We start from the raw sequence: 27,330 nt of genomic DNA, 5'->3' as shown, positions 1-27,330 counted from the left end.
CAAAATAGATCATCTTGGAATTTTTATTCATTTTCTTGTCTATCTACTTTACGAGTGCAGCTGCCTCCTACGTGGTGAGCACAGAGCGGGCTTGTATTTGTTGCGAATTGCGATTCCCCTCGCTTTGGCCTTCTTGTAGTGTTCTCGCTCTCTCAAGCTCGGAGAAAAGCTGCTCGACTCGGAAAAGAGAGCTGGGAGCGGGAGCGAAAGGAAACATGGGAGAGGAGAAGAGACACCAGATGATGCAGAATCTCTTCGGAGACCAATCCGAAGAAGAAGAAGAGGAAGAAGAAATCGAGTCTGAGCAAGAAGTTAACAGACGCCCCGAGTACCCTTCCGTATGATTTCCCGTTCCATCATATAATGCGACAAGAGTTGTTTCTATCTTCTTGAGATGATCAATTTTGTAGTGAGAAATCTGTGGTCGAGCCCATGCGTATTTTTGGATCCTCGCATGATAGCCGAAAGCGGGATCCAATTGTTCGTCTTCGAAGGGCTTATTTTTTTTCGATCAGATATAGCCTGATTGCGTTTAATATTTGAAGAATTGATATCTGAATCACATTGTGCGTCTGCTATGAGATAAATTGCTGTCAAAATAGCCCCCAAAATAGCAGACTCAGAGTTCATCTTACCCTCGGAATTTGGTTTGGAATATGCATTTCTGCCTTCATTTTTGCCTCGACTCATTACATATGAAGAACTGGAAACATGGCCTGTTATTTCTAATTTTAAAAATTAGGGATTTCTTCATTCATACTATCGGTATTCATGTGAGGATAAGGTACTTTCTGTGAAATAGGTGGAAGAAGGTTCTTCATCTATGAAGAAGTTCACAGAGGAGGATTGCACTTTGATAATTCATGAAAGAACACTCCGATTCTTTAAACTTTTTTTAGTTCCAAAGATAAGCTTCCAATCATTCAAGATAGGAAACTTGCAATTTTATTGACTCAGAGCCATAAATGCTTAATATTTTTCCATTTTCTTTTGTGCTGTTTTAGCTTGTACTACTTGCGTAATCATGATTTTTAAAATTTCTTATAGGATGAAGGAGAAGGGGAGGCAGAGTTTGAAGGTGAAGGTGAAGGTGAAGGTGAAGTTGAGGGACAAGGGGAGGTAGAAGTAGAAAGTGAGCGGGACTTGCAGGATATAGATCCTGATCGAGGAGAGAGTGAGGGGGAGAGGGTTCAAAGTTCACAGGAGAGAGATATGAGTGATCAGATGATGGAGAGTGGTGGAAAAGATGAAGAGGACAGTGATGAGCAAGATGGGTATGGTCAAAGAGTGGTAACAAGCAGGATAAGAGAAGTGACTGCTAGTGTTTCAGAGAGATCTGATGAGAACCATTATGCTGAAAACGAAGATGAGGAGGTGGATCAGGCTAGAAGACCCAGGTAACCTTTTTTAAGCTAAATAATAATGTAACCTGACTTTTTTTCTTTTTTTCCTGAATAATAATAATATAAATTGAAATGCACTAAGAGATCAGCTAATTTCTTAGTTGAATCTCTCTCTAAACAAGGAGTCTCCTTGCAATCCCTCATTGTTCAGGGAGCTTTCCTTTCGTAGTCTTTGTTTTGTTCTTGTTTGCCTTGACTAAAATTCAATATTCTCAAAAAAAAAAAAAAAAAAAAAAAAAAAAACTAGTTCTTCTATTTATCAAGGAAAGCTTTCACAAAGTCTTCCTGGGAACTCCAATAATTTGCTTTGTGCATCATCATAGACATCCACAAACACAAGTTGAGTGATTTCTCCAGAGCTTCTCTTATGGAACAATTTATGGACATGTTAACTCTTCTTCTTTTTCTTTTTCTACATCTGCATTAGTATCTGTTCCTAAATTCTGTTGCTAACACTAAATATATACAAATGTTTTTTTCATTGATGAAGAAAAGAAAAGAAATACAAGAGGTTATGCTAGAAGATACAATAGGGATCTGAGCTGAAAGATCATGCTTCTTCTTCTTCTTCTTCTACATCTCCGTTAGTATCTGTTCCTAAATTCTGTTGCTAACGTTAAATCTATACAAATATTTTTCATTGATGAAGAAAAGAAAAGCAATACAAGAGGTTATGCTAGCAGATACAAAAGGAGACCGAGCTGAGAGATCATGCTTCTTCTTTTTCTTCTACATCTGCGTTAGTATCTGTTCCTAAATTCTGTTGCTAACATTAAATATATACAAATATTTTTTCTTTAATGAAGAAAAGAAAAGAAATAGAAGAGGTTATGCTAGAAGATACAAAAGGAGACCGAGCTGAAAGATCATGCTTGAATTCAAACAAAATTGAACATCTTGCTAAAATCGTAAATGGCAATACTATTAGTGAACGTCAAATGGAAAAGTATCCCCTTCTTGAAGAGCAACCAAGAGAACTCCTTGATGAGCCAAGGAATGTGCAATAGAGTTGGCTCTGCATAATGTATGATTCCAAGAGATCTGTAGTGTGGAAGAAAGAGCCCTAATCTCTTCAAAAAAGTATAAAAGCTGCTATGGAAGTCTTGAACCTGAAGGAAACCAAGAAATAATCACCAAAATAGCACCTTCTATGACCACGGTGAAAGAAAACTGCTGTTTAAAAACTTGAATACCACACTGGAGGGCACAGAATTTTGCCTTTGTGGAATCACCAAAACCAACGGAAGCAGAATACACCCTAACAATATGGCCTAACGGATCTCGCAGTTAGACATGTGGGTATGTAATTGATTCAACACTAGAGCTATAAGAAGCTTCATCTTTGTTGGATTTATTGCTTCTTTGGGTCCTAGCAATTATGCATGTGGTTGTGTAATTCTGATCAATGCTCCTCTAAGCTTGAAAGATAGACCATGAAGGGAATTTTTTCATTTTGGAATAGCAAACCCACTTTGGCGCTCCATGGATAAAAATGAAATATAATATGAAGAAGGTACTGAGCCTATAAATTAAAAAAGGCAGCTCTTTCTTTCTCTTTTTAAAAAATTAATAAATAATGAGAATTGCATGAAAGAGAGGAATACAAGAATACAAGAAAGCCAAAGAGAAGCCAGCTAAGATATCACATAAGCAAAATACATAGAACTCACAAAACACATGGAACAATCCAAAAAGAAATCAAAACAAATCAGCCTATATCAAAAGGGTAAGTGCTAAGTTGCTTATTTAAACATAATGACCTTCTTCTTGATCATGTGTAGCCTTTAACCCTTTGGAGCATGGTTTGGGTTGCATTGTTTGAAATTGTTCTCCCTAAATTATAATGTTTAAGGGACTGAGAAGCATCATCCTTTGCAGCAATTCACCAAGTGAGGAAGAGGACAAAGATCTGCCCCATGTTTCACACTCAGCAGCAGAAATTCGAGATGTATTTGGAGATTCTGACGAGGATGAGCAGGCTGATTACATGGCTCGAAATGATAATGAACAGGATTCTCATGTGAGTGCAAGAAGTGGACCACATTTTATCATGTGCTTATTGTCAGGATTGTAATATTGTTTATCAGGGTTGGAAAGTCCACAGTTTTCTGTTATTTTGACCCCGTTTGGCTTTTTTTTTTAAGGATTGAGTTTTGTTTCTTTTAACATAAATTAAAAGTTTGGCTCTTCCCTTGCTGTAGAGATCCCCCATGGAAGAGGAAGAAAGCTATGAAAAAGATCTGAGACCGGAAGATATGGTGCCTGATGAAGATGCACAATATGAATCAGAAGAGGATAAAATTGAGCAGAGACAGAAGGAGAAACCTGTGGGCCCTCCCTTAGAATTGGAGATTCCTTTACGTCCCCCACCTGGTCAACCAGATAAGGTTTCCTACATGTTGTCTTTCTTGCTTTTTTTTTTTCATTACTCTAGTCTAGGTAGCATAATTCTGAACAGTCATTTCATGTAAGTGATATTTTAGTCTCCAAGACCACCATGAGAAATTTCGAATCTCAAATTCTGCTTATTTATTCTTCTGAACTTGTATTTAATGTCCAGCAACAGTTTAATCCTGATCTTATTTAACATTAAGAATCTTTCAAATCTGAAAGACCACCATGAACGGGCTTGGGTCCCACTTCCTCTTCAACTGGATGGGTGTAAATCATGTTCTTTCCATGAGCATGGCTTACACCTATACTATGTATAGTTTAAATAAAAGTATTGGAGGTACTATAGGCTCAGAAAGAGAGAAGCCAAAACAGAGGAAGAGAGAAAGTTGATGGGAGGAATATGGGTTAGCAAAATATAACGGTAAGGCATTTTCAAATTAATAGTAATAACTATTATTATTATAATGGAAAGGTTCTCATTATACCTGAACCACAAAATTCTTTTGAACTAGGTGCATGCCATGTAATCGGAGATATAATCTTAGAATGTTTTCTTGGTTTCTTATTGGATGTTTACCAACTTGGCAACTTCACTTTTATTTAAATTTTATTCACGTTCTTTTAAAAAAAAATTTTCAATGTTATCAATATGCTTTGATTTCATCTTCTCCAGTCACTCCTTGTTAATTCTCTCTAATATATTAAATGACCTTGTGGTTCTCCTATCTTGCAGATGAACATGATCAAAGTTTCTAATATCATGGGTATTGATCCCAAACCTTTTGATCCCAAGACATATGTGGAAGAAGAAGTGTTTGTGACAGATGAATCTGGAGCCAAGAAGCGCATTCGATTGGAAGATAACATTGTACGTTGGAGAAGTGTTAGGAACCGTGATGGCTCAATATCTGTAAGTGTGCAATAATGTAGACTGGTTTTGCTGCTTTCTTTTCTAAGTTTTTCTTCCCTTCTACTTGTTTTACGTTGATTTGAAATAATTTGGTATTGGTACATTTTGTTTTTTTAAGTTGCAATTGCCAACAGTGCTAACAGTTTGGCCCTTCACTCAGTTGTAATATGCTGCTCTTGAATAGTAACTTGTAGTTTATTGAGAAAAGTAAATATTACTTCTCCTAATTCAAGTTGTTTCAAAACCATATAGCTATCTGGTTTTGTTATTTTAAATCTTACTGCCTGGCACATGTTTAGTTTGTTGTCCATTTATGACTGATTTAAGTTCAAAATTCTTTAGCTCATTTTGTTTCTTCCGAGAAACATATAATTTTATCTTTTTGCTCTCTAGGTAATGAGTGCCAAAAAATATTTATTTATCCTTGTTGGGCAGCATCTCTGTAATTTTCACATTTACAGTTTTAAAAAATGTTTAAAATAATTCAGATTGTTTCATCTAGAAATGGTGACATGAAATCAATGTGCAGTATGAAAGCAATGCACGTTTCGTGAGATGGTCAGATGGCAGTTTACAGTTGCTGATTGGAAATGAAGTTCTTGACATTTCTGTGCAAGGGGCTCAGCATGATCAGACACACCTTTTTCTTCGCCATGGCAAGGTGCAGCTCTCTCTATTTTTTTCATATTTATCCCGTGCTGAAAGTTCTGGTTTTAGCCTGTTGTTTGCTTTTGCTATCAAGTCCTATTTCTCTCTTGGTATGGAACTTGACCACCCTGAACCTGTTTTTAGTTGATATTTTTATGTAAAATTTGGAAATTGAGAAGAGGGAGAGAGAAGATAGAGAGCTGAGAGAGAACCAAGAGAGAGAGAAGAAAGAGTGCACGACTTGTTGCTTTTGTTGAGAGGTCAGAAATCCAGTCCAGCTCTCCTGTATTAAATATCAATTAAGTGTAAAATAAGCTATACCATTTGAAGCTAAACACTTTCTTACTCCAGATGGATAATATAAGTAAGGTAAAAAAACCAAAATACCCATTACCAATAATTCAACCTTCCTCCTCAAGCTGGAGAATACGTATAAAAAAGCCCCAACTTGTTACAAAAATTTCCAAACTCTCACTTTTCCAAATCCTAGTAAACATGTCTTTAATCTTACCTTCAGTTTCAGTATACGAAGTGACCACTGCACCAGTCATCTCTACAGCACAAATGAAATGACAATTTACTTCCACATGCTTAGTCATTTCATGGAATACATGATTATTAGCAATGAAGATGGCAACTTAGATATCACAATGCATTAGCATAGCACCATCGGCGAAGCAGCTTATCTCAACCATAGAAGTTCACTTACTATATGATCCATTGCTTGCCTCTCCACTAGACTGGGCCACCATATTTGGCTTCTTGCTCTTCTAGTTGATTAAATTTCCTCTAACAAACACACAATCACCATTAAACCCTGCATAATCAGCATCAGAATATTTCATAATCTGTAAATGACTATGAGGCTTATATAATAAGCATTTTTCTGATGGTCCTTCCAAATACCTCAATATTCTATGTGCAGCCTCTAAATGATCTTTCCTGGATACCTAAGGCCATTTGGTCTAGTGGTATTCTCTTTACATTAGGTGCGTCAGGTCGTGAGTTCGAATCGCACCACGCCCCTCTAAAAAAAAAAACAAAAGGATCTTTCCTGGATTCCCATAAATTTGCTGACCATAGATATCTGGTTGTGTCATTGTGGCATAAGTCAGTTTACTCTCTAATCTGTACATGGTCTTTTCCTTGAGCAGTCCTATCATCTTCATGAAGATTATGATTCACTTCCTTGGGAGTCTTAATAGGCTTTACTTCCAACAAACATTATTTCTGTAGTATATCCGTGACATCCCTCACTTGTACTTCCTACCAACCAATACCAAGAAAGTACTTGGTTTGAAATATGTCTTGCAAGGTGGTCCTTTACTTCTTGACAATGCTACATCATCCGCGTACATAATCAACACAAATCGATAAGGCCTCTTCATAACAAACAATGAGTGGTCACAATTACTTTTGGAACCACTTTGTTGGACTTATCAAACCACACCCTCGGTCTATGCTTGAGGCCATAAATACCCTTGTTCAGTCTACATATTTTCCTAGTCTTCCCTTGAGCAACATACTTAGAAAGTTGCTCCATATATACTTTTTCTTCCAAGCCCCCATATAAAAAAAAATATTCTTTATGTCCAACTGAAACAAGGGTCCACCCTTGTTGATTGCCACAAAAATCAAAATCTGAACATATGTCAACCCTACTACTGGAGAAATAAATGATCAAGAGATTCAATAGCACTATCAAGAAAGATTTGAAGAGATTCAATAGCACTATCAAGAAAGATCAAGAGATTCAATAGCACCCTCCCAAGACACCCTCGTTGAAATTCCTCTCGCAGGGAAAAATTTTACTTGGTCCAATGGTCAAAACCCCCTTGTCCGCTCCAAATTAGACCCTTTTTTGGTTAATAATGACTGGTTGAATCTTTTCCCTAATACTGCTGGTCAAGTTCTCAACAAAATCGGCTCTGACCATTGGCCTATCTTCTTAAATTCTCACCCCCCAAAATGGGGATTCTCTCTGTTCCTCTTTGAAAATTCATGGATATTAGAAGATTCTTTTTATTCAAAATTGAAGAATTGGTGGGAAAGTCACCCACATCATCCAAACCCTGGGTGGGCGGTCCACTGTAAACTCAATGCCCTCAAATCAGTTATAAGACCTTGGGCTCGCTCCCTTACAACTGATATTAGAAGAAAAAAAACCTCCATCCGTCTCCGGCTCTCAGATCTGGACCTCCTGGAAGAGCAAAGAGATCTCTCTCCCCATGAACTTATTTGCAGAAACAGCCTTACCCATGATCTCTCAAAACTCCTAACAAATGAAACCACTCACTGGAAGCAACGCTCCAGATTCAGATGGCTCTCTGAGGGCGACGGAAATACAAAGTTCTTTCATGCTATTGCATCCGGTAGAAAAAGAACTAACCGTTTATCCTCCCTCATTATCAATGGGGAGGAATGTACAAATAGTATTTCTATAGCTAACGAGTTTGTTAAATTTTTTTCAAGTCTTTACACAGGAACATTTTGATCGACTTGTTCTTGACCATATCAACTTCTGTCGGATCTCGGAATCCGATGCTTCCCATCTTGAAAAACCTTTCTCTCCAGAGGAAATTGATGCAACAGCCCTCAGAATGCCTAGAGATAGGGCCCCAGGCCCAGACGGTTTCAATGGGGAATTTTATCGTTAGTTCTGGGGCATTATTAGAAGTGATGTCCACAATTTCGTGAACAATTTTCACCAAGTAGGTATCACTTATAAATCTATTGGAGCATCCTTCATTGCCCTTGTCCCAAAAAAATCTGGTTCCATTCATGCCAAAGATTACAGACCTATAAGCCTCACCACTAGCTCTTATAAAATCCTGGCCCGCATCCTCGCCAAGCACCTCAAATTTGTTCTCCCTAAAGTCATCAGCCCCAGTCAGAGTGGTTTTATTGCTGGTAGGGATATTCTAGACTCGTCTATTGCAGCCCATGAAATCCTTCATTCCTTCAAGAAACTGAATAACCCAAGAGTGGTTATCAAACTTGGCTTTGAAAAAGCCTTTGACAGAGTTAACTGGAAGCTACTTGACCACCTTCTCTACAAGATGGGTTTTCCCACACGTTGGAGATTCTGGATGAGAAGTTGTATCTCCAACGTCTCCTACTCAGTCCTAATAAATGGCAAGCCTAGTGGATATTTCGAAGGTTCTAGGTGTCTCAGGCAAGGGGACCCCCTATCCCCTCTTCTTTTCACTGTCATCGGAGAACAATTAGCCGCAATGATCAGACTGGCTAAATCATCTGGATGGCAAACCCCTGTCTCCCCTAACCCTACTCTTGATATTAGCCTCCTCCAATACGCCGATGATACTATTCTTTTCTGGGATGGTTCCCTCAATCAAATTCTTGCTCCAATAAGATTGGGCCAAGATTTTGGCACCTGCATTTGAAATGGCATGGTCGTGCGACCTCTAATGAGTGACTATTCTTTCTTTTTGCAATCTCATTTTGCTATAGGGTATATGCACAAGAAGAATCAAAATTTTGGTTTATAAAATCAAGCTATTATTAAATCGAAACACACAAAGTAAAGCACTAAGTTGATCTTTAATTTCATTATAAAAATTAAAAAATACATCAAATACTATTTCTCCTCAAGAGATACACTTAGGTAAACTTGCTAAAATCATCAATGCAAGAAACAAAGAACTGAAAGACACTAGGTACTTGACAAGGGCCCCATAAATTTGAATGGACTACTTCAAACAAACTAGTGCTCTTATAACTTTGATTAGATAAAAATGGTGTTTGATGGTGCTTTTTGAATTGACATGATTCACATTGAAAAGATAAGGTAGAAGGCAAAGACGAAAACATCTGGAGTAACATGGTTGGGGAGGGATATCCTAATTGCAAGTACCACTAGTAAAGTGGAGTAGTTGCTTGGAGAGCCGAAGAAGATTGCATTGTAAACCTTCCAAGTGGTAAAACCGCTCTTGCTCACGCCTGAACCAACCATCTTCCTCGTTTGGAGTTCCTGAAACATACAATGAGTAGGAAAAAATGTCATTGGAAAACGAAAGGATTTAGCAATTTGACTCAAAGATAACAAGTTAAAAAGAAATTTAGGTACAAATAAAACAAATTTTAAAGAAAATGATGAAGTAGGTTGAACCATGCGCACTCCACTAATGAGTGACAAGAAGCCATTAGCAAGAGTGACATGCTTGAAAGGGGACGGCTGACTAAGATAGGTAAACAATGAGGACATAACTAACATGTGCAAGGATATACTGGAATCAATCACCCACATAGAAGCAAGGGTCACATGGAAGGCAACATACCTGAGCTATAGTTAGCCATAGTGATGGTGGTTGTGGGAGCGTTCTAGTTCACAGATGTGGTAGATGATGTCAAGTGTCCCCACCTCTTTACCAGCCTGGTAAGCTCGTATAGGAAGGGCTACCTCACCACTACCTGTAGCTTTACCACCTTTTGGAACACTAGAATTAGCCAATGCTGGTCTACCAAACTTGTTCTATTATTTTATCTGTGCAATGATTATTACACCCACAATGAACATGCCTCCTATCACTCCTACCATCACCAAGCCCTCTACTATGTCCGGAATGTTCTTGACATCATCCTCAGCCACCCTTTCCACATCAATAGGGTCTCTTTGAACAACTTGGTGTAGGCTGAATACTGAGGCCAGCAGCTTTTGTCCCCTTACTATCCTTGTTGCCTTTAGATACTACAGCAGTTTCCGCTTGCACAACTTTGTTAAATGCTTTCTTTAATGTGGACTCATCATCATCCACTAGTAATTTGACTTGAGTTGCATTATATTCAGACTAAAGTCATCAAGGGACTTGGCCACATGAATTTGTTCTCCTTTTTTATGGAACTCCTCATCAGTAGTGAAAGTATGATTGACACTAATCTCTTGTAAAATACTTTGTAACTCACTAAAGTAATCAATCATTGACTTATTTCTACTTTTTAAGCTAAAAGCCTTGCATAAAATTCATAGATTCGTGACAAATTACTCTTTTGATCGTATAAAGATTCTAGAGATACCCAAGTCTCCTTGGTTGTCACACAGTTCATAACTTGACTCCTAATTTTGATTTCATGCTATATACTAGCCAAACCATAACCCGATTGTCCTCTGCCTCCCTGTCCTTGGTCATGGGAGTAGGAGGATCATCCCTGAGATATTTGGCATGCTACTTGGGCTTCAGATGCATCTGGACAGACTTGGACCAACTTGAGCAATTCTGTCCTTTCAGCTTCTCAATAGTAATTTGAATTGTATCTTCTCTTCAGAACTTCCACACTCCTTAATCAGAGTGATAACTTCACAAACATCTGAAATTGTAATAATATGCACTCGAACAACACAAAACAGCTATCTGAAATCAATATCACACAACCAAGTGAATACACCTTAATCTCCTTGCATAGACATTGTGGGCCTCACACAATTTTGAATTAGGGAACTAGAAATCCAATTGGGAAACATTATCATGCAATTACCCCATAATTTTAGAAATCGAACTCAGGAGGATGCAAACAAGGGCTGATGTATATGTATGATGATGCAGGCAATCTACCAGTCTATAAGACCTGTGAAATGGTACAGATTTGGGGAAAACACCTAGACAAGCCTACAAAAACCACATTAAATTGATCAATTGGCAGCACAAGCCATCAACCCTACAGTTATGCGCACTAGGTAAAGGAAAAATCTAATCTTTAATTCCAATTAGCAAAGAATCTGAAAAAAACTCCTATCCTGGAGAAATCGCAGACTTAATAGTAGGAGGAGAATCCAACACCTTGTTGTGGAGGAAGGCCCTTTTAGCTAGGTTTTGTACTCTCTCTCCCTCTTTTTATAGTTTATACACCTTTATCTCAAAAAAATAAAAATAAAAAAAAATTGGAGGAGAACTGGTTTAAAGCTCCCTTCAACTGGATCTTAAGGTTTGATGCCATGTGAATGTTGGAAAATTGAGAAGAGGGAGAGAAAAGAGAGAGAAGGCAAAAGAGAGAGAGAGAGAAGAAAGTGTGCGAGTTGCTGCACTTGTTTAGAGATCTGAATAGACTTTCCTGTATTAAATATCACTTAAAAGTGTCTTTATCAAAAAAATATCACTTAAAAGTGTAAAATAAAGTACTTGGACAGAAATACCCCTCTGCATCAACCATATAACTGCCATATGAAGCTAAACATTTCCCTACTCTAGAGGGATAATACAAGGTAAAAAGACTATTATTCCTTTCACATATAATTCAACATTATATTTAATTACTACTATCTTAAAGAGTTTTGAGCAGGTGAATCTTGTATGTTATAGAAATTGTTGTCAATATTTGAAATCTTGACACAAAAAACTGCAGGGAATTCTACAATCCCAAGGAAGGCTTTTAAGGAAAATGAGGTTTATGCCTTCATCTTTATCTTCAAAGTCTCATCGACTTTTGACTGCTCTTGTTGATTCACGGCATAAGAAAGTTTACAAAGTGAAGAACTGCATCACTGACATTGATCCTGAGAAGGATAAGGAAGAGAAAGAAAGGGTAAAGAAAATAGTTACTATTTACTTTCCATTACTCTGTATTTTATTTTATTTTTTCCAGTTTTCTTTGATGCCTTCACAGTGAGTAGCTGCAGCAAAAATGTTTCTTTATCTGCCTCTTAGGGGCAACTTTCAGGGCAAATAAGTCCCTTCTGGGCGAGGCTTTTTTCAATTTTTTTCAATCTTTTTCAATGGTTCAGTGTTACAAAATAGTTCTTTCCTGCTTGTTAGTCAGTACAACAATGACTACACTAACCATAAAAAAATTATAGCATCATGATCTGTACTGAAAAAAAAACATCAGATGTATACTTTCCACTATGAAGTGCTCAGGAAATAGTTCTATCCTCAAATTTTCAGCCATAAGACTTGATGGAGATTTCTTCATTTTAAGCAATGTTATCTGATGTACCTAGAATTTTTTTTTTTCTGGACCTGTATTTCTGAAAGTTCTATCTTTTATGCTGAACCTAAAGGAGTCTGTCGGAGTTTCAATTGAGATCCTTTTACAGGCTTTGGGTCAATCTATTCGAGCGAATGAGCTTCTTCATCGTAAACGAGAAAAGGTTAACAGGAAATATGCTCTGCCTGTAGAAAGAGGACGTCAACTTTCTCCAGGATTTTTAGAAGATGCACTGGAAGAGGTATGCTTCTCTTTGTTTTCTTCTTTCTGGATCATCTTTTCTTCTTCTTATGTATATGTTTATCATTAATTTTTTTTAAAGGATGAGAATTTTGTTATAGAAAAGAGGTGTGGAAGCCCTACAACAAAATCACTTGTAGGAAATCATTGCAATGCCTTCTAACTGGCCGAACTTAGGATTCGCAGCCAGATACCCATTGTCTAACCTTATCGCAGGTTAAAATTTTCTTTTCAGCACACACAAAAGAACTTTACTTTAGGAGGACAAAGGAGCTTCCAAGCAATATCAAAAGGAATCAGAGCAGTTTCAATGACCATTGTAGAGAGTGTAATAACAGAAAGAAACCTAAAACTTACCAGAGCTACTTGCTGTCCAGATCCATTTTTCTTCATTAATCTCCTTGAAACTGAATTTATCAAGGTCAGCCAACACTCGACTTGTGCAAGTTTAAATTCCATCTACCCCTAACCATACCCTGCCTTTTGTGCCTAACAGATATATGTAGGTCGCAGGCAAACCTGAATAGAGAAGGGAAAGGCTTCATGTGTGGTCTATTATAAAGCCAAGGGTTAGTCCGAAATTTAACAGCATTACCAGATTTAAACCCAAACCTGATGAGAAGCTTATAGTTGTTCTGTTTTGAAATGATGGACATCCGAACCTGAGAAGTCTTCAGGTGAATAGTAAGAAAATTTAAGCCACCATGAATGAGTGCAGGAATGAGAGAGCTTGAAGACATTCAAAACCAAAACCCAAGAGAGAGAGAGTGCCAAGGCAAGGGATGATTTTTATGTATATTGAATGAATTATAGAAGGATTTCAAGGGTTTATATAGGTTTTACAAAAACCTTTAAGGATAAATAAATCACAAGGACTTCCTTTTACAAGTTGTAATCTAGGTGTCTTGACATAATTATATGAATCAATTCAAAATACAGTTCGATCATTCCTTTCTTCTTCCTCTGATTTTGGATTTTGATTTCCTTGTTTTATTTTGCCTTGATCTTCTTCCTTTCATTGACTAATTTGAGATAATTTGTTTCCTTGATTGATTTTTTTTTTTTTTTTGAATGAGGATGTATAAACTATTAAGAGAGGAAAAACAGTACAATACCTAGCTAAAAGGGCCTTCCTCCATAACAAGGTGTTGGAGTGAAACACCCAATTTAGCTTGAGTGTCAGCTAAATGATTAGCTGACCTAGGAATGTGCTTCCAACTACAGTTCAGAAGAAAAATTAAATTACATATATCAAAAAACATATCCCAATGCCGCCAAGGGGGAGGGGTTGACTTCGCACACCAGTTAATGACTACTTTAGAATCGCCTTCAATGCAGAGGGGTCCCACATGATGGCGATGGAAGATCTGCAACCCATTAAGCAAGCTAGAGAGTTCAACAGTGGTAGAATCGGAGATTCCAATTGGCCCAACGAAGGTGAAAAGTAGACTACCATTACAATCATGGATCACTCCACCAAAACCCGCAGGATTGGGGTAACCAAAAGCGCTGCTATCAAAATTTAATTTGTACCCATCGAAGGGGGAGACCAAATTTCCGTAGTCAAGGCACGGGAAGGATATGTCATACCAGCAATCAGCTGCCAGTTCCCTTTGAGGTTGGAGTTGCTAAGGCTTCGGAATTCATTACGCATCAGTAGCCAGGTTGAAACTTGGCCGACAATATTTTCTATCTGTATATCAATAGGGATAGATTTTAAGTTGAATTTTCGGTTGTTTCTTTCCTTCCATAAGGCCCCATGATATGACCGATGCAACATGAAATGAGTAGTTTCCCAAGCTTTGGGAGGTTAGCACTGGTAACAGAAAGAATAGTGAATGTAAGATTTTGAGAGGGACAATATTGGAAACCGATTTTATTGAGGAGGCTAGTCCAGACAGAATGGGCAAATTGGCAGAGTAAGAGGACATGGGTGGTTGTTTCAAGAAAAGTTTGGCAAAAGGGACAGGAGGGGTCCTGGACAGGGGTTCCACGATGAGTTAAGGAGTTAGACGTGAGGATTTTGGATTTTGTTCCTACATGAGCTCCAGATGAAGAATTTAGCACAGGGAGGGGCATGTAGGGTCCAGGCAATGGCAGCAGGATGATCAGTTTGAGGGGGGTTAGGGCTGCTGAGGAATGTATAAGTTGAGGCAGTGGAGAATAGCCTTCTGGGCAAGGGGTCCATATGAGTGTATCAGGCACATTCTGGTGTGTTACTGAGGAGAGACTGGTGAGGAAATTGGAGGCCAATAAAGCCTCAGAGTTCGAAAGAGCTCTTCGGAGATTAAGATTCCATCCTCCAGATTCGGTCCACTGGTTAGAGATGGAGGCATCAATATTCCTGGCCAAGTTTGAAATCAAACCATGGCTGATATTGAAACAACTCGAACCCATCAACCAATCTAACCAAAATTTTGTGAGATTTCCCGTACTAGCATAGCTTTTTACGACCTTCTTGAAATCAGGTAATAACATTACAATTTTTTTCCAGACAGGAGAGCCGATTACGCTTCCCTCCCTCTGTCCACCAGCCAGATAACTTGTTTGCTTTAGTGGTGACTAAAGATCTCTTAATCAAATTAGGGGTAGAGATTAAATTTTCAAATCCATTTTAAGAGCAAAGCAGAATTAGTAGTAGCATTATCACGGATCCCGAGACCTCCAAGGACTTTGGGGTTTGCACGAGACTATACTTCCTTTCACTTTTTGGACCTCCCCAAAGAAACCTCCTTTTGATGAATTCAATTCTATTTCGGATTGGGGCTGGGCACCGAAATAAGGAAAGAAAGTAACAGGGGATATCGTGAAGGCAAAATTGAATAAGAACAAGCTTACCCGCTTTGGAGAGAAATTTTCCTTTCCAAGAGGCCACGTGACCCTCCATATGCTCAATAACAGGATGCCAAGAGCCTTTGGAAGGCAGAACGGAGGACAGGAGGAGACCCAAATAGGTGCAGGGTGGGGTAGCAATTTTACATCCCAGATAACTAGCCATAGAGTTCAGAACATTTGGATCAATATTGAAGCCAGTGATGGAGGACTTTATCCAGTTGACTTTTTGGCCAAATGAGATTTCAAATAAATTGAGCAAAGCTTTAGTATGAGAGATTTGGTTCATTGTACCTTCACCAAAGAGAATGGTGTCATCTGCATACTGAAGTAGGGCAATATCTTGAATGGGGTTTGTAGAGATGGGATTGAGCCAACCAGAGTTTTTAGCAAGGCAAACCATATACGCCAAATGTTCTGCAATGAGGGTGAAGAGGAAAGGTGATAAAGGGTCCCCTTGTCGAATGCCTCTGGTTCCATTAAAGAAGCCACAAGGTTTGCCGTTGATGAGTACAGAGTATGATGCAGTAGAAATATAGCTTCTCATCCACAATTTCCAATGGGTACCAAAGCTCATTCGGTCAAAAAGATGGTCACTTAATTTCCAATTGACACGATCAAAGGCTTTTTCAAAGTTAAGTTTCGGGACAAATCTAAGCAAATTGGATTTTTTGGAGTCAAAAAGTTCATGGGCAGCCATTGTTGAGTCAAGGATATTTCGACCTTGAATAAAAGTACTTTGGTAGGGGTTTATGATTTGGGAAAGGAGGGGTCTGAGGCGGTTAGCAAGAATTCGAACTATGATTTTCTAAAAGTTAGTGGTGAGGTTGATAAGTCTAAAGTCTTGTGGAAGGGCTGAGTTGGCTTTTTTTGGAATTAGTGCAATGAAAGAGGCTCCAGCGGATTTGTGGGCGATGCCAACTTGGTGGAAATTGTTAACAAAGGCATGCACATATTTCTTGATAACTCCCCATAATTTGTGGTAGAACTCACCACTGAAACCATCTGGACCAGGGGTTTGGTCCTTAGGTAGGCCTAGATCAGCCGAATCAATTTTCTCAGGAGAGAAAGGGCACACTAGATCATCCGCCTTGATTGATTTGATCATGATTTGTAGAAGATCCTTGAGTTGGATGCAGTGGGACCCATATGTGAGAGATTGGATGGATTGAATTCTCTAGAACCATGCATGGGGACGTCCTCTTTTGAGTGGATGAGGTGGGCATCACCCTTGCATGGTTTTGCATGGGTGATTTATCCCTCTTTGCCTCTTGTGCCACCTTTGAATAAACATGGTCTTCCTTTGTAGTGAAGGGCTTTTGTGTAGCTTGGAATAATGCATCTTTTTGTACTTGTCTTTGTATGTTAAAATTTCTTTGTTGCTTTTCATTCCCCCTCAAGCCAAACTAAGAGGTTGACCAAACATTCAGCTTGGTGCTAAGTTGTCTAAGCCGGTTGGACGAGAGCGGCTTGGTGAAAATGTCTATAAGATGGTTGACAAAGGGAATATGACAAACTTAAAGACGTCACATTGTAACTTTCTTGGGAACAAAGTGATTGTCTATGCCAATATGTTTATTGCGTGAGTGAAAAAAGGGTTGTGAGCCAAGGAAGTAGCACTTAAATTATCACATAGAAGAGATGGAGGTCGAGTTGAGTATATGTGCAAATCTTTTAGAAGATACTGAAGCCAAGCCAAGGGATTTCAGCGTATGTAGAAGTCATGGCTCTGTATTCAGCTTTAGTAGTGGAGCGAGATACTATGGATTGTTTCTTTGCAGACCAAGGGACAAGGTTGGGTCCTAAGAAGACTGCATAACCAGTGGTAGATTGCCTTGTTAGTGGGCAACCACCCCAATCTGCATTGGAAAAGGCAAGGATATCTAGTGATGAGGGTTTTGAAAAGACTAAGCCATAGTCTATGGTACCTTCAAAATATTGAAGAATTCTTTTAACTAGTGCAAAGTGAAAAGTAGTGGGGGAGTGCATATATTGGGTGACAAGATTGACGGTGGAGGATATATCAAGTCGTGTTAATGTTAAATATTGAAGGGCTTCTATGAGATTTCTATAGTGAGTAAGGTTAGAATAAAGGGAACTTTGAAAATCAAGTTTTTTGTTGGTGGCAAGAGGAGTTGTCATAGGTGTACAAGATTCCATCCCTGGTTGAGGTAATATATCTTTTAGGCTTTGAGTTTGATAAAGAAAAAGATTGGTGAGACTTCAACGCACTTGAATGCCTAAGAAAATATCTATAGGGCTTAGACTTTTTACAGAGAAGGTAACACTAAGTGTTGTTTCAAAAGTTTGAAGAAGCGAATGATTATTCCCAGTGAGAATAATGTCATCCACATAAAGAAGCAAGTATAAATAGTTAGATAAAGAATGATAATAAAATAGTGAGGGATCCGCTTTACTGATTTGAAAACCAAAGTGAAGTAGGAAGTTGCTAAATTTAGCATACCAAACACGAGGGGTTTGTTTGAGACTGTAAATAGTTTTTTTGAGCCTACATACATGGTTTGGAAAGGTGGAACTTTTAAAACCCGATGGTTGTCTCATAAACACTTCCTCATTGAGAGAGCCATGAATAAATGCATTATTAACATCAAATTGAAGCAATGTCCAGTTATAGTGAAGGGTTAGGGTGAGTACTACTCGAATTGTTTGAGGCTAGACACTAGGATTGAATGTTTGATCATAGTCGATTCCATGAACTTGACGATGTCCTTGAGCAACAAGACGAGCTTTGTATTTTTGGATAGATCCATCAGTATTGAACTTGTTGTAAAAACCCATCGAGACACTACACATACATATTATAATTCTTAGGGATAAGTTCCCAAGTATTGTTTCATTGAAGAGCATTGTACTCATCTTGCATAACATCAATACCATTGAGGAAGTATAAGAGCAAGTTTAGGCTCAGATACATGTGTGACCATATGAGCTTGAAGTGTTGAAGCAGATGCCTTACTCTTTGCTCTAGTCATAATGGGATGGGTATTAATGTGAGAAAGATGGGGAGTAGGTGGAATAATTCCAATTTGACCATTGTCTAAGGAAGATTATGAGGAAGTAGGGGATGATGTTGGAGGTGTTGTGGCAGAATCGGAGGATAAGTTTGGAGGATTTTGAACATAAATAGCATAAGAGGTTGAAAGAGGTGGTGAAGTGGTAGGTGGTTTTTGTAATTTGTCGAAAAAAAATTGTATACTAAGAGTAAGTGGAGGCATAATATTAAAATTTTTCTGGTGATGAATAAGGGAAACATGACTCGTCAAAAACAACATGCCTAGTGATAAAGACTTTGTTTAAAGATGAATAGAAACATCGACAACCTTTATAAGAATTATGAAATCCAAGAAAACTCAGGGTATAGATCATGGTTCAAACTTCGTTTTGTTATAAGGTTGTAAACAAGAAAAACATAGACATCCAAAAACACGAATATGATTGTAAGTAGGAGAGGCATTCGGAAGTAAAGAGTAAGGAGCTTTACCTTATAAGAGAGCAATATGGAGCCGATTAGTCAAATATATTGCGGGTTTAGGGGTGTTGTGTACAGAGTAATAGAAGAGTCTTGGAAGAGTAGATGACGACTGCGTCTATGACTAGGATGACACAGGTACCTGCATCTGTGACAGTCGCGACAACTGTTGCGGCCAACGTCGATGCTTGCCTTCGGTCTCCCATTGGCAAAGCTTTTGCCGGTTTTTGGCATGACAATTTCGTGTTTTCCGTGAAATCGTTGAAATCGTGATACTTGACTACTTCAGACAGTAGAAAGGATAGTTTCTTGAAGACGAGAAGAGTAACTATTTCGACTAGCACCCCAAGTACGGAAGACGACGGTAATAAGCACGAAGACTGGATAACGGTATCAAATCGTCGAAGATCATCCCGCAAGCTAGCACATTTTCACTATGCCTATTGAAAAACAACCTTCACTTTGGAGAAGATTCATCGAGCCTCTGGTGATGTTATTCATATTGCCACATCCAACGAAGCAATGAAGTCCTTCATCGGCATTTTGATTGTGTCGCTCAATGCCTTCTGTCAACAGTTCGTAAGGGGTGACTTCAAGCACGGACACCTCGAACAAGACGCTAGAACTTTGGACTGGTTGTTACGCCATCTACATCTATGTGACCACCTTCCATGGCCAAAGGGAATGCAAGATCATCCAACATTGTGGCGACCTCATCATGGCGCGTGTCTATGTCCTGAAGAAGACTAATGCTGATTTTGGGTGGAAGACCTTTAACAACTGCCTGACCAGCCTCTCAACAATCTCACCTCTGATGTCGACCAATCCTCGGCTTGCAAAACAGACTTCGGCCTTTCTACCACTCTTGCCACCTCCCCCTCCACTTCTTCAGAAGACGCCACTCCAAATGAACCCCCAACCTCCACCCCCGTTTAGACAACATACACTTGATTCTCCCCCTCAACTGGTAATCCATGACTTCGTTGTGCCACAATCCAACGTCACAATCTCCCTTCCCTCAAATATTCTCCCAACTCCGGCATCAAAGAAATCAAGGAATGACTTCCTTCAACCCCCACCAGCACCTTCGGGTAGTGGCTTTCCATCCGTGGCCTCCCCCCTAAGCTTTGGCAATGCGGGGTCTTCACTAGCATGGCAGGAGTCTTCGGTTCACTCATTGCATTGGATTATGACACGGAGCATTGGCACCGGTTGGACTGTGACACTTGCAGACTTCATTGGGTCTTGCGAATTAGAGGAGATTGATCTCTCTAGAAAGTCATTCACCTGGTCCAATGGTCGCCAACTGCCAATTTTATCTAAATTGGATTGCTTCTTAGCCAATGATGATTGGCTGCGACTTTATGATAACATGACTGGTAGAGTGCTTGGGTGCACCTTCTTAGATCACTGACCCATTTTGCTTGACCCATTTTGGGCGCTAGGGTCCCTCACCATTTCGGTTCGACAATTCATGGCTCAATGACAGTAACCTCGAGTTTGTCATCTCAGATGGCTGGAATGGTCTCGTTGTTCATGGGCCGAGAAGCAGGTCCCTCCCTCAAAAACTCAAGTTGCTCAAACAGCTCCTCAAATCCTGGTCCTTGGGTCGCCGGTCTCAGTAGTTGGATGAAAAGAACTCACTCCTCGATCAGCTTGCTATCCTGGACGCTGCTGAAGAACTCATGTGTCTCTCTCCCAATGAACTTGTTCAACGTTTTTCCATTTCAAAATCAACTCCAAACTTTCACTCATAATGAGCTGGTTCGTTGGAAACAACATGCCCGCTTTAAATGGCTCTTAGAGGGCGACACCAACACAATTTTTCCATGTTATGGCCTCTGCTAGGCGTCGAGCCAATCGAATTACCTCGATGTGTGTGAACGGCGAAGTAACTTCCGATCAACCCTCCGTTACTAACTCCTTGGTGAGCTTTTTTGCAGATCTATACATGGAAACTAGGCCTTCAAGACCTTTTAGTCAGAATGTTCACCTTGCAAAATTCTGGCTACTGCTGCTAGCTGATTGAGCTTGCCTTTTCTGCTAGTGAGATTGAAAAGGCTACCCTTGGACTCATGATCGCGCCCCTGGGCCCAACGCCTATAATGGAGAGATTTATCGGCGATGCTGGTCCATCATCCATGAAGACATTACTGCCATGGTTAAAGACTTCTATCAGTGGGGCATAACATATAGAAGTATCAGGGCTTCTTTGATAGCTCTCATCCCAAAGAAAACTAATGTTGAGCAACCCTCAGATTTTCGTCCCATCAGCCTTACACCAGCACCTACAAGATCCTCGCCCGCCTCCTTGCCAATCGATACAAAGTTGTCCTACCCGTGGTCATTCATCACGGGTAGTGCACCTTCCTTAAAGGTCAAAATATCTACATTATGCTATGTCAAACCACGAGCTTCTACACTACCTCAAGATGATGAAGCTCCCCCGCTTTGCGCTTAAATAGGACTTTGAAAAGGCATTCAACAAGGTGAACTTGAAGCTTCTCGACAGTCTCCTTAACAGAATGGGTTTTGGCAAAAAAATGGTGCTTTTGGATTAGCAGCTGCGTATCCTTTGCCACCTACTCCATTCTCATCAACGTCACTGTATGTGGTCTCTTCAAGGGGTCCTGCGGCATTCGACAAGGCGACCCTCTATCCCTGCTGTTATTCAACGTCATCACTAAGTACCTCTCTTCTTTGGTTTACTCAGCCAAAGAGAAGGGATGGCTACTGCCAACTGCTGATCATGCTGAATTGTCTTCCTAATTCTTCAGTTCGCAAACGATACGGTTTGCTTTGGTATTGGTACTATGGACCAAGTCAGAAAACTCTAAGTCCTTCTCGGATTATTTGAGATCTCCTCAAGTATGCTGATTAATTGGCGAAAAACAACCCTCTTTGGATATCATATTGACAAAGACACTTTGACGAGCATGGCTAATTTTCTGTGTTGTTCTTTGGGTGCCACTCCATCCACCTACCTTGGCCTCCCTCTTTTTGACAGTAGACCAAGTGCTAATCTCTAGTCGATTCTGATCGAGAAGTTCGACCAACGGCTGGCTACCTGGCATGGCAAACTACTCTCCATTGTAGGCAGACTTACCCCCTTGTAGGCTTGCCTTGCTAGCCTTCCAAATTATTCTCTCCTTTATGCGATGCCCAACCTCCGTATGCAAGAGAATTGATGCCATCAGAAAGCACCTCCTTTGGCGAGGATCTGAAGACACCTCCCCTGGCTATTGGGTGGGCTTGGCGTTCGCCCTACCTAGGAAATGAATCAAACTCTACTCCTCAAGTGGATATGGCTGGAAGCCTGTTGGAAGATGAGCCCAAGCCCACACGACCAAGGAAGGCCCACACATCCATGAAGGTCGGCATTTTGTAAATATGATGAAGTAGATCACATTTTTGTAAATAGAATAACGTTTTCAAAGAAGAAAAAGCTGGGTGCAGCCATGGTTGGCTGGCCCAGCCTCCTTTCTTTCTTTTTTGCCACTTCTACACAAACTACAACCGCTACTATGTAACACTAATAAAAGCCCTATCTTGGTTTTTGCTGTTGGTTATTATTTTTTCTCAAGTTTAATTGATTGCAGGGGCTAATCTGTTTCTTAGCATTTTAGAGAATATTTATGGTTAATGTGGATTGGACTTTTGGGTCAATGGTCACATGGGATGGTGGGGTCACTAGTATGCCCATCGGGCTCCGGTGGACCCACCAATTATGGTTGAAATTATTTTTATAATTTTTTTATTTTATTTTGTTTTTAGTTTTTCTTTCTTGATTTTACTGAATTTGGTCAGATAGTGATCTTATCTATTTTTAATTTTAAATTTAAATTTTATTTGCAGTTTATTTTTCCTGATTTTATTGGATTTGATCAGATAATGATCTTCTCTATTTCGAATTTTAAATTTCAATTTTAATTATTTATATGCTATAATAGGATGTTGAATTCGGTTTTGAAGATGAATTAATAAAATCCCTGTTTCTGGTCTCTCCCTCTCTCCCTCCCCTTTCTTCTTCTTCTTGCCCTTCTTCTTTCTTTTCTATTCTTCTTCTAAATTACTCTTCTCAATTCTCCTATTTCTCATTTTCAATTCTTCTTTTTTCTCTCTATTTTCTTCCTTTATCTTTTTTAATTCCAGCAATTAACCGTCATTCACATACGTTAATTAAAATTCGTGCCTCGTCCCGCATCATGGGAGGTTTCTACTGGTAGGTTTTGGATTCAAATCTCACTCGGCGTTATGAAATGTAGTGTGTAATAAACACACAAATCTATGTTTAATTATGCTTGCCCCTTTGAAGAATTGCAAAATCATTCTCACCTCACTAAAATGCCATCAAATACATAGCCTGATTGTCAAATTTTTTGACTTATTCATTCTCTTTCCCTCATTTTTATGTTGAAAAGAATAAATTTTGATCATCATCTGAGGAGCATCATAAGTCTGTAAGTGTGTGCAATTTCTCTTGTAACCAAATCAAAGCAAGTTCTGAATTTAATGCCCACACTCTCGATGAAAAATGAGAGGCAAGTTGAGTGCCTCCTCCATATCCTTATCCTCTTCTCTCAGGAAAGAAGGAAGAGTAAAAAAGAGAGGCAAGTGGAGTGCCTGTTAGGAATTAGACACCCTAATTCCAGACTAAAGAGAACAATAATAATAATTGCGGAAGAAGGAAAAACAAGCAACCAAAAAAACAACAAGATTTATATAGGTTCGCCTCAAGGTGAGACTATGTCCTGTTTTTTGCCGCTGCAGTAATCCATTATAATTTCACTCGGATTGAGTGAAAGATGGGTGTAAGTTATGTGAAACTCGGCTGATCCAGGCATGTACACAAAGATAGGCTGATTCTCTCTTCGTCTTTATTCTTTCTTGATACCAATATTCACAAATTATTCCCTACATTTCTCTTGTCACATCTCTCGTTCAAAAGAGTGGTATTCTCATGACTTGAGAAGGATGACTCTGAATGCTTCTTTTTTTGTTGTGTCCTTAGTGTGACTGATATTGATGTCCCATTGAATGTTGTGTCCGTAAATGTGACTGATTTTGTTGTCCCATTGAATGTTTCATTCATCTGTTCAAGTGGATAATTTTTGTGGTACGAATATCACATGTAAGAGATGAAGCGTGCAATTCTAGAATTTATGAGTTACTTGTGTTATCTATCCTAGCTTTCATCAAGCAAAGAATGCGTAAAGGCTTGCCTTTAATTACTGTTTATTGACATTTTTATATTTCTCTAGGAGATCTGTTTAATGTTTAACTTTTTTTTATTTTTTTTATTCCTATGATATATTTCTGTCCTGTGACTTGGTAAAGACTTCTGAATAGCATGTTAGTTTGGGTCAGTAGAAAATGAATTAAACCAAGTTTCCATGTTTTACAACTATGGAAGGGGCCAGAGGTTAATAATTCATATTTGTTTAAAATTTACTTCGGAAAATAAGGGACCCAGTGTTATGAATAATAGGCCAGAAATAACAATGCAAAAAGAATTATTTTAAACTATTTTCTGTGTGTTTTTATTTAAAGCTTGCCATTTTCCCCAGTTTTGATGGCTAAATAGACAAACCTAATGAAAATAATGTACAGGGTGAATATCATAATTGCGCATTTTCAAAAGAGAAAAAGAGAAGCATTTGAAATTGACTGCTTTATTGTCTTTCAGGATGATGAGCATGAGGATCCTTATGAATCTCGTCATTCAGCAGCTCGCCACCGCTTTGAAGAAGATTTAGAAGTACAGGCTGAGCGGCGTATTCTAAATGCCAAAAGGGTGAGAAAACATTCACTTGTATACAAAATCTGGCACAGTTTTCTTTTTTTAGCTTTCTGTATTTCAGATATTCTTTATTTCCTAATTTTAGTTTTCTTTCCTGTTCGTGGCATGTTCTACTATTGGTTCTTGTCAGTCTCAAGTAATGAAAGATGTTCGACGCAAGCCACCTGTGCAAGCTAGTCGTTCATCCCGGCATCCAATGGAAGAGTACTCTGAGAGTGAGGAGGAGGCATCTGAGTATGAAAGTACTGGTGATGAAGGTGAGCAATCACCAGTAGGTAGAAGACCAGATGAGCCAGAGCTTGAAGAAGAAGAAGAAGAGGAGGAGGAAGTGGAAGAGACAGGTGCAAATGGTGCATCAGAGGATGAAGAAGATGAGGTATGAACAAACATTGAATATACTGTTGAATAGGAGACATCAAATGGTTGGACCATCTTTTCATACAGGAATTATCAGAAAAGTATTCACTCTGGGAATTGTTCAGTTACTCTACATTTTGATGAGTAGCCATCCTTTAGATAATTCCTTGGTTAATTGTTCGTAAACTAAGAGTTCTGATAGAAATTCTAGGACCAAGTCTTCATGTTGTCCTGTGAAGATGAGGAACATTCATGCTGATGTTTGATGATCAAACTATTTCTTTCCATAAGATAGGACCAATATAGTTGAGCTGAGCTTCTCACTCGTATGTTTTGAAACCCTATTTATCAAAATGTCTCATAGTGTCTGTAACTTATTAAACTTACTGTCCAAAGCATGCAAGATAGAACATTCATGCTGATGTTTGATGATCAAACTATTTCTTTCCATAAGATAGGACCAATATAGTTGAGCTGAGCTTCTCACTCGTATGTCTTGAAACCCTATTTATCAAAATGTCTCATAGTCTGTAACTTATTAGATTTACTGTCCAAAGCATGCAAGATAATGTCTTCAATGAAATGAAAGAGGAAAAAAAAGGCAAAGGAAAAGAAATGTTTGTTCAAGATACATGCATTACGTTGTACAAATTGAGTCCTTGGGAATCAAACTCAGCATTTATGTGCAGGCTGTGCAGAGTCTCTCAAAATTCACTATGGATTACTTGTGCCAGACTGTCTTCATTGCCCTTGAACCTACACTTCTACCATCAGAATGGGAAACTAACTAATATCCATATGCCATATAAGCAATACTGACATTAATGTTGCATGCCTTCAGAATGGGAAACTATTATACATATGACATGTATACAATACTGACATTAATTTCTCAAAATATGTTTATGACTGTGAATTTCATTGGCAGCAGGAGCCAAGGCAAAGAAACAAGGCATCTGGGAGGGTTCTCAAGCGCAAAGAGCCCGAGTCTGATCCTGATTCTCCACCAAGAAAATCTGCAACTCATCGTCGCATGGCAGTTGTTTATGACAGTGATGAGGACTGACCATCTGCCCAGAAATTATTGCACAGGTTGGAGCCTTTCCTTCTGAAGTTCAACATGTTATGAGGTTTTTCAATAAACAGAAACTGATGTAGGCATCTCCTCTTGTCAGTTCCACTAGTCTGTGGTCCAAAACAATCATTGTTGGATATTGGTGCCAATAGTAGCATTTGATGATGGACTCATTTATTTTAGCTACGAACCCTGAAAAAATTAGCATGAAAGTTATTTCTCTAAATTTAGTAATTCCTTTTGCTCTGAAAAAGTCAATTTGGGTCAATCAAATAGAAGGATTGGGAATCTGACTTTATATCGATGGTTTTGAAGGACAGGATTAGCTGGAATACCGTTCTCAAGCAAAATCCATACACATCTGGTGGAGCATGTGACAGCTCAACAGTTTACCCCCATCGAACAACTAGAGTGCGTGCAGTTGATTTTAGATCTTGGAAGTGTTGCTTGTCCTGATTAGAACCTATTTATATGTTTGAAAAGAAAATCGAAACTAATTCTGCTGAAATTTCTACTTGTTGGCCTAAACATACTTTTTGCTTCTACTTTTGTGTCTGCTGTGAGCTTTCCCATTCTCTCTTTCTTCTTCTCTTCATTGCCTAGTTTTTTCTATCTTTTTTATCTTTTTTATCTCAAGTCTGAGTTGCCCAAGATGACATTTTCTGGTATTAAAGAAACTCTCTTTCCTTTTGTTTAGACCTTGAAATATCGTATAAGTTTTTTTTTTTTATAAGGCTCATATAAGTACTTTAACATTTTGATTTTCTAAGTTATATCTATGTTGTCTTATAATGCTACCAAATATAGCTTTTTGTTGTTAGATTCTCTTAACTTAGTTGTTGCCATTACTATCGAAACTTCATATCAGAACAGAGCTAAACCAGGCAGTAGGAGGGCGGAGGTCCCTCTTCACTCCAAAAAGAAACAAACAGGCCACCCTCTCCCCTTGCAGCGTTTTTCAAAAAGTCAGCTTTTCAGATCGGTGGTTTGGTCAGGTTTTATATATAATTATTGAAAAATTAGATACCCTTTAAACATGATCTCATGGCTTGTAAGTATGAGAAGAATGGTGATGCTTTTACTGTAGATTTAGTCAGGTCTGAAATTTTTTGTTTAAGCGAAATGAACTAAGTAGCTAAAATATGTACAAGCTATAGAATGATTTTTGTAAGGTGTATTATGGTCTTTTATGTTATAATAAGTAAACTGATGAAATTCAATGATAGATACTTTAAAGGCATG

The 27,330-nt window shown here is 38.8% G+C and overlaps 1 protein-coding gene across 3 annotated transcripts; it reads left to right on the top strand.

Moving 5' to 3' along the window:
• The first annotated feature begins 66 nt into the window (after window positions 1-66).
• LOC137959227 (protein LEO1 homolog) lies at window positions 67-26,820 on the top strand. Of its 3 annotated transcripts, none has more exons than XM_068806600.1 (12): window positions 67-338; window positions 1,048-1,397; window positions 3,282-3,423; window positions 3,605-3,790; window positions 4,531-4,707; window positions 5,237-5,368; window positions 11,713-11,892; window positions 12,404-12,535; window positions 24,543-24,650; window positions 24,787-25,032; window positions 25,945-26,105; window positions 26,409-26,820. In XM_068806600.1, the coding sequence occupies exons 1-11, from the start codon at window positions 216-218 to the stop codon at window positions 26,077-26,079; spliced, it is 1,911 nt and encodes a 636-aa protein (XP_068662701.1). In that variant the 5' UTR covers window positions 67-215; the 3' UTR covers window positions 26,080-26,105; window positions 26,409-26,820. The 3 variants fall into 3 exon arrangements, with proteins under 3 accessions (XP_068662701.1, XP_068662699.1, XP_068662700.1); XM_068806598.1 differs by having other exon boundaries at window positions 25,942-26,105; XM_068806599.1 differs by having other exon boundaries at window positions 25,942-26,105; window positions 26,404-26,820.
• Window positions 26,821-27,330: the final 510 nt, after the last annotated feature.

Source organism: Aristolochia californica, unplaced genomic scaffold, assembly GCF_029961685.1.
Source record: "Aristolochia californica isolate CCGP_79_NKW_82.1479 unplaced genomic scaffold, dmAriCali1.0.hap1 SCAF_3, whole genome shotgun sequence".
Lineage (NCBI taxonomy): Eukaryota > Viridiplantae > Streptophyta > Magnoliopsida > Piperales > Aristolochiaceae > Aristolochia > Aristolochia californica.
This window is presented reverse-complemented; position numbering and strand designations above follow the sequence as displayed.